Here is an 8,507-nt window from a genome sequence, read left to right as displayed (position 1 = left end):
CGTTGCGTGTTCAAGAATGAGCAAACTTTGGGTGTTTAGAAAAAATAAAATAAAATCTTCTATATATGCCACTTAATCTACCCATCCTAAATATAAAAAAACATGATCACTCAAAGCACTAACAAAAACAATTTAACTATATAATCATTTCTATATTAAAACTTCCTTTTTTATTTAATTGGTTAACTTAGGAAGGTAATACATCCAAAACGTAAAAATATATCTGGTTTTCCTAATAACTTTTTATTTCCCGAGAAACGGCTATCGTGGAACACTATACCAAGTCGCATAGAAATGATGCTACCCGCTCTTAATATTTTTAATTTGCCTTTTCAATATTTTGGATGCTACACGTTCCTGTTATTTTTAATTTGCCTTTTTGAATATTTTGTATGCTACCCGCTCTTCTGAATGCCCATGTCTACTTTGTACATCCCTCGCTGCCACTGCTATTCACTGTTTATTTCTATATCGATCATCAAGCTCATCATACGTCTATAACAAGCGAGGAGATGGAGATGGAAAGCGGGAGCAGCAGAGGAGAGGGAGGGGAAAGGGCAAGCGGGAGCAGCAGAGGAGGAGGGTTTGGTATATCACCAGAGGAAGGAAGTGATAGCAGCAGCATATTTGGGTCGCTCAATTTTGATCCACAGTTGTTCATAGACGATTTGCGAAATGCTGTTGACGATGTTATAGAAGAAGGATTTAATTTCTTTAAGGAGTATACTATACACGGCTTGTTTCCTTTACCATTGCTCATATTATCTTGAAAGCTCTTGCTCAGTACATTTATTTTCACAAGTCATCTGGTAGATATGAACAGGGCTTCACAAGTAAATTAATTTATCGTGTATTGCATCGCAGTCAAGCTCCAAAGGACTTAGGTGTCAAGGATGCTGATATACTAAACAACTTAGATGAGGTAAGTCAAGTCCCGAATTTTACTTTAAATCAAACGCATGTAATTGTATCCATCTTGTTTTCTGTCTCTTTGTCTGTCAAAATAATTTGTAAAGCATTTCTATATCAGGGTGATGCACGCCAAGCCATGCTCTATGCATTAAAAGAACGTTGAAATGCTTGAGTTTGATGTCACATCCTTCATCATAATACTGTAGATGAGTTTCCATTCTGCTTTGCTTTGGTAGGTAACATCTACTTGCTTCTATCCCTTTCTCAATGAAAGGTGAGAACAGCCTTTTAGCTTTCCTATTAACGCATAGTTAAGGTCTCTGGCCCCTATTGGCTGTATTATCCCCAATTTTTAATTTAATCATTATCGTCTTTGTTTGAACTTTACCTTACACTGATTCCTCCTATTTGTCATGCAAAACGTCTTTTCATATCTACATCGATCATCAAACACATCCTGCACCTACGTAGTGACGTGTGTGCTGGAAGTGATGTCAATCCCTGAGATTTGAACCGATAACCATCCTATGGGGAAAATTTCTTAGAGTCACTAATTCATTTATCTTTGTCTTTAGAGGAGAAAAAAAATCATCTATTCTTTGTTTTACTTAGGCAATTTTTTTTTTTTTTGAAATAATTCCCTTGGAAACTCTTGAGCACTTCTCCTCATCTCGAGGATGGTAGTCAGTCTAAAATGGATGACGTAGACTTGGTGCCCTTGACCTCGTGGGAATCAAACTGGGACTCGCATAGCATGCCAGATTATTGGCAATTTCCTGACAACAATGGCACCAACCAATTGGGTTCACCCTCAAGGCTAGGATTCTATTATGTGCCTTAGTAGCTCTAAAGATGGTTCACAACAATATATCAAAAAATGCTCAATACTTTATTCAGTATCAAAACCCTTAGGTTAGGGAAACACCATATAATGATCATTTTATTAACTTCAATGGGATTATGGGCTCCTATTACATCCCTAGGGAAGATCCCACCATTCCATCCCCCTTCGAGAAGTATTGTCCTCAATGCTTGTAGCGATAATCTACAACCGTAAACCAAGGTCCCATGTACATGTGCTAGTCGCATGCTGAAGTAGTTTAGGAAGTTTGCCCATAAGCCAAGATCCCATGTATAAGAGCCACCCTCAATGGTTAAGTGGTAGAAGAAGGTCGTCCCTGTCACTGCTCAAATTAGTAGTGTTGGCAAGGTTCAACCAAAACTGCTAAGCAGTCAGCACTATTACGAGTATGATCAATGTCACCTTAGCATATTTCTCTCGCTTTAGGCGAACTCCCATTAAATGCTGTGGGTGGTATCCCTACACACAACAACTCAACCAAGAAATGATAGACCAACGCATAAATGAAGAATATGGAAGAGGTAGGAGTTAGTTAAATAACCAAATTCTGATCTGATTAATGATGTAACAACAAATTAATAATGCAGATCAACGATGAGAAAGTACTCAATATGCTAAAAAAAAATGAGCTTGAAACACCACAATTTGAGTATGATAGCTTCTTACCACAATAGAAGACAAAATAGAGCTGTTATACCTGTTCTATATGGTTGTAAGAAGACAAAATGCTTGCTGTTCAAACTTGTAACTTTAATATTTCTGAAGAGTACAATGAGCTAGTAAACATAGGGCCACTTCAGGGCTTAAAAATACCATTTAGTGAACCCGAAACCCCAAGGGATTTTCTTGGAGATGTTAGTACTATCAAGGAGCTTTCCAATGAGCACAGGAACACTAATTTTGGACAAGTAGTCTGAAAGATATTAAATCTATAATATGACTACCCAGAATATTAAATCTACAATATGAAAGATATTAAATCTACAATGAGCCTACAACTGTGAGGCCTGAAAATTGACTTAGCCAAAAACAATGATTACATCTGCAAATCCTTTTGGACAATTAATAAATGATCTAATGGTAGTTATTAATGAAAAACCTCTTTAGATCAATTTAAATGGATGCCAAATATTTTATTTTGATTTCACATATCCCGAAGCAAGGGTTTGCCTCCAAACACTTGGAAATATAATTAGAACACCAATCCAATGCAAATGGAAGAATGTCGTACAACCTTAGGGCTTGTTAAAATTGGCAACTAGGGCCAAATTCCACTTTGGACAACTAATTTGATGGATATAATTATTGCATTGAATTCCTCTTTTCGAGAGGACCAAAATTGTAAAGATCATTAAATTTGGACAACGAGAAATGTGTTTTTGAAGTGAAGCCCACACATGCAAATTGTTAAGGTCGGTTACACCATTATGTAGGCCCATGAAGCCCAAGAGACATGTCTTTTCACCCACATAGATTCATATAAATAAGAGTGACCTCCAACTTCATTTGGCACCTCAGCAACTCAACTCATTCTTCTCTCTCCTTGTTTGATTGGTTCATACAACTCATTGGGCAGGTCTTTTCTCACACATGTGGCTGAAAGAGGACGAATTTTAGGAGGCCGAATTTCAGATTTGATGCAGAGTCTGGCCAGCGTTGACCAAGGGCTATTTGACCTCCTTTGACTGTGATTTTTATGGGAAATTTTTCTGTTTGGGCAGGCCACGTTCATTGGCACAAAAACCAAGATTTTTTGGGCTGTTTGACCTGTGTTGACCGCAAGCTTGACTTTTTTTCACTGGGTTTGATCGCTCTAAAGTTGACTATTTTGGGCTGATTTTGACCAGCTAAGGAGGGTGAGTTGGATGAACTTTGACCAAGCTGCTAAAGGACTGTTTTGACCCTTGACCATTGACTGGTTAAGGGACACACTGCTATTGATTTGAGTGCCGTTGACTAGGGACAAAATTGATGATTTGACAGGGCTATTTAACAGTGTTTTGACAAGTCAATTTTGACTTTGATTCTATTGTTGTACTCTTTCTCTCTATTGAATATTTGATATTATTATAAGAAGAATTGATCAAAGGGTTTTCCCCATCTTGGGGTTTTTTCCTTGGCATTCACCAAATTCTGGTGTTCTCTTGTCTTGGCTTGCCTTCACTTTTATTCATGTTCTATCTATAGTTTTTGTCAATGTGAAGATTAATGTGATTGCTATTGGAAATTGTCATTGGGCTGATAAAAGGACATTGAAGTAATTGTTGCAAGCATAGAGCATACCATTGTTATCTAAAATTAACATGTAATCAGAGCTTAGGTGAAGACAAAGCCCAAGCAAGAGAGAAAAGCAATGACTAAGAGATCTACTGGTTAAATGTTTTTAGACAAGTTTCAGTGGCTTCTACATCCTACTTCAAGACCGAAGACAATCTTGGTGATAAATCTGACTATCATACATGGAAGATGACTTTGGACCTGACTATGGAAGAGCATGAAGTATTAGACTATGTGTTGATTTCTGGTAGCGTTGGATGTGCTCTAAGTCTCAAAATTTGCAGGGAGGCTTAGGCACATGCATTTTCCAATACCTAGAAATCGTTTTGAGAAACTCCACCCAGAGATAGTGTTATTAAAATAATTAATTATTTTTAATGGGACCCTAAGTCTAAACTTAGGAAATTAAAATAATTAATGTGTATTAATCCAAACTGTGGGTGAAACTTCTAGAAGAAGGTGGAGATCAAGTCAATATGATCCTAGCCATTAATTAGAATCTAATTTGGGCCGTTGATTGATCAGCGAGAGGATTATAAGAGAAGGCTTGATGGGCACTTGGAAATGTGAAAATTCTATCACTATAGCAACTAGTTTATTTTTTCTATTTATTTCATCATAAGTTATTCATGAAATTACTTCAACAAACATTAAAATAAATACTGCTGCAGATATCACACCGTAATATAGAAACAAACATATGCACACATTGACACAGTTATTTTGGACTAATGTCCCCGGAAAAACCCAATGTGGGAAAACCGGTGCAACAAGGGAGGATTTTATTATTCAACAATTTTCTTGTACAATAGGGTGCCAAACTGGCTTACCCATAGATAGACAAACTTCCAGCACTTTTCTAAACCCAGCGTAGGCCCTACTGACCTCTGCTACAGCCTGAAATCCTTTGTGTCAACCTGAAACCCTCTGCGTCAACCTGAAACCCTCTGCGTCAGCCTACTGAGGCTCTGCACAGCCTCTCTGGGCTTTTGCGTCACTCCTGCAGCCTCTGCGTGGATGACGCATGCCCTTCTGGCTTTGCGTAGTCTTTGCTGCCTCTGCGTGGCTTCCTCTAGCTCTGCGTTTGCCTCTTCTACGTTGATCTCCCGTCTCTTTGTTCTGTACTTGTTGCCTCCTGACTGCTTTCCAGACCACTGGTTCAATTTCTCAGCAAACCTCGCTCCAGAAATTGAACTGATTGGTCTCCCTCAGTATGTTCTCCAAGTGCCCCTCAAGCCTTCTCTTATACTTTTTTTGTTGACATCTCAACAGCCGAGATTAAGTCCCTAATCAACGGCTAAGATTAGATCTGGCTTGATCCATGTCTTTTGGACCATTCTAACATAGATTTATATTAATACACATTAATATTTTATTTTCCTTAAGTTTAGACTTAAGGACTCCATTAAAAATATTAATTATTTTAATATCTTTTGATCTGTTTAGAATCTGCCCAAACCATTTTTGGGTATTGGAGATCTTATGTGCCCCAACCTCTCCACCAAATTTCGTGGCTAGAGCACATCCGATGCTACCCCAAATCAACACTCCCTCTTAGCGAGGATTGTGCTCTATCAATAGTCCTCACTGAGTATTACTTTGATCATTCGGCATTGGTAGCCTTCCTGCTCAACATCCTCTGCACTGCTGCCTCCTGTATTGCTGCACATGACTTTGCTACTGCCATTGCTGCATCTGTACGACAACTCCCTCTGCATCCGTGCTGCTGCTGGTCCTTTCTCCCAACACTGCATCTGCACTGCAACTTCCTCTACATCTGTGCTGTTGTTGGTCCTTTCTCCCAAAATTGCATCTGCACTGCAACTCCCTCTTCATTCGTGCTGCTAACACACTACTTTTGAAAGGGTTTCTTTACCATCCCCATCTTTTCCCTGAAGTATTCAAATTTTGACTTTCCAAGGGCCTTGGTGAGGATATCTACCACTTGAGCTCCTCGTTGGACACAATCTTTGACAAAGTGACACTGAATATCAATATGCTTTGACTTATCATGAAATACTGGATTCTCAGAGAGTTTGATGCAACTCTGATTATCACACATGATCCTGGTCGCCTCCATATTTCTTCTGAATAGGTTTACCAACAGTTTTCTAAGCCATATGGCCTCACACGAAGCTGTGCTTGTTGCCATATATTCTGCCTCAGACGAGCTCAGAGCCACGAACTTCTGTTTCCTACTGCACCAGGAGGTTATTCCTGATCCAATGTTGAAACAGTACCCAGAGGTACTTTTCCGATCCACTGAACTTTTTGCCCAATCTGCATTAGTATATCCACTCAACTTGATATCCTTCCCCTTGTTGTACAAGAGCCCAAAATCAATTGTTGCTTGTAAATACCTGAGAACGTGCTTGGCTGCTGCCGAGTGAGCCGTCTTTGGTTCCATCATGAACTGACTGAGGGTGTTAACAGTGTAGCAAATATCTGGCTTGGTATTGACTAGATACATCAGGGACCCTATGAGCTGTCGGTATAGGGTGGGATTGACATCCTTGTCTTCTGATGCATCAATCTTCTTCCAGTTGGTGATCATTGGTTTAGCCATAGGTTTACAGTCTCCCATCTCGAACTTTTTCAAGATTTCTATAGCATACCTTCCTTGCACAAGGAAGATTTCTCCTTTCTGCTGCCAAACTTCCAACCTTAGGAAATAGTGCATTCATTCCAGATCCTTCATATCGAACTTTGTGGCTAGATTTTTCTTGCAGTCTTCAATGAGTCTGGATGATCCTGTCAAGAAGAGATCATGCACATATAATGCTAAGATAAGTGGCTCGGTCTCTACGACCAGATAGTAGAGATTCAGATCTGCGTCACCCTTGAAAAACCCCATCTTCTGCAAGTAGCCATCTATTTGACCATACCACGCTCTTGGTGCATGCTTCAGCCCATCCAAGGCTTTCTTCAGTCTGCATACATGAGACTTCTTCTCATGAGTTTCAAAGCCCTCTGGTTGTTCAATGTATACTTCTTTTATTACCCCGTTCAGAAATGCTGTCTTGACATCCATCTGATGGATCTCCCATCCCATTTGGGCTGCAAGAGATATCATGGTCCTAATAGATGTATACCTGGCTACCGGGGCAAAGGTTTCCTCATAGTCAATCCCTTCCTTTTGAGCATACCCCTTAGCCACAAACCTGGCCTTGTATTTTTCAATACCGTCGTTCGAAGCATATTTGATCTTGTAGATCCATCTTGAACGTAACACAGATCTGTCTTGAGGCCTTGACACCACCTCCCAGGCATCATTTACCATTATGGAGTTATACTCCTCCACCATCGCATCTTGCCAGACCTAATGCTGTGCTGCCTCCTTGAAGCTGGCAGGCTCTCCATCCTGAGCTACTAACGCCTGATACCTGTTTGGCTGTTTTCGCTCCCTTTTACTGTTCCTTGGCTCTCTGATGAAGTTTTCTGCATCACGCAGAATCTGACGAAGTTGCCTGCTGGTTCTTCTGCCAACAGGTGCTTCTGTTCTCTCCTCTTCCTCATCCTGAGAATCTTCCTGATCTGAGGAAGGATTCTTCACTTCCGTTGGTTGAAGAGGCATGACCAATGGATCGTCTTTCAACTGCTCCTTGGAAGGCATTTCGTGAGATCTTCTGAAAGCTCTGTCCTCCATGAACTTTACATCTCGTCGTACTACTACCTTCCCGTTCTCTAGAAGATAGATCTTGTATGCCTTCACGTTCTCGCTATATCTTGCCAGATACCCCTTTTCTGCAGTCTGATCCAGCTTCTTCCTCTTTTCTTCGGGTATGCGACAATATGCCAAACTCCCAAATATCCTGAAATGACTGACTTCACGTGTCTTCCCAGTGAAGATTCTCTCTGGAGTAATCTTGCTTAATGCCCGATGAGGAGTCCTGTTCTGAACGTAGACAACTGTGTTGCATGATTCTGACCACAGGGATTTTGGCATATCTTGATCATACAGCGTGGCCCTAGTTGCTTCTACAATAGTCTTGTTTTTCCTTTCTGCCACCCCATTCTGCTCCGGATCGTAGGGAGTTGTCCACTCTCTTTTGATGCCCTCCTTAGCGCAATAATCAGTGAAGTCCTTATCGACATATTCTTCACCATTATCTAAGCGCAAGACTTTTATTTTCTTACCTGTCAGATTCTCCACTAGAGCCTTGAACTCCTTGAATCGACAGAAAACCTCATCCTTGGTTTTCAGAAAATAGATCTAAGTTTTCCTCGAGTAGTCATCAATGAGGGTAAGGAAATACTCGGCACCGCTGAGGGTTTTGACGGACATAGGTCCGTAGATATCTGAGTATCAATCTAGTACACTCTTGGCCCTGTGGTTGCTCCTAGGAAATGCCGCCTTGGCATACTTTCCTAGAGCGCATCCCTTGCATACATCATCTCATTTCGTACTCAGATCCGAAACTCTTGTTACAGTGCTCCTAAGAATTCTCAGAGCTCC

At 40.4% G+C, this 8,507-nt stretch overlaps 1 protein-coding gene across 3 annotated transcripts in view; it reads left to right on the top strand.

Moving 5' to 3' along the window:
- The first annotated feature begins 244 nt into the window (after nt 1-244).
- MIS12 (minichromosome instability 12 (mis12)-like protein) overlaps nt 245-8,507 on the top strand; it is a 320,193-nt gene continuing 311,930 nt past the window's right edge. The window contains exons 1-2 of one of the 3 annotated variants that reach the window (XM_089395035.1): nt 245-721; nt 865-922. In XM_089395035.1, the coding sequence (XP_089251161.1) occupies nt 393-721; nt 865-922 (387 nt within the window). In that variant the 5' untranslated portion in view covers nt 245-392. The remainder of the gene's footprint in view (nt 722-864; nt 923-8,507) is intronic. The other 2 variants (XM_089395033.1, XM_089395034.1) reach the window with 2 other exon arrangements.

Source organism: Pinus tabuliformis, chromosome 1_2, assembly GCF_031772625.1.
Source record: "Pinus tabuliformis cultivar Carrire ecotype Pingquan chromosome 1_2, CPIR1, whole genome shotgun sequence".
NCBI classification, from domain to species: Eukaryota; Viridiplantae; Streptophyta; class Pinopsida; order Pinales; family Pinaceae; genus Pinus; species Pinus tabuliformis.
Note: the sequence above shows the minus strand (reverse complement) of the source record. Positions and strands in the feature narration are given on the sequence as shown.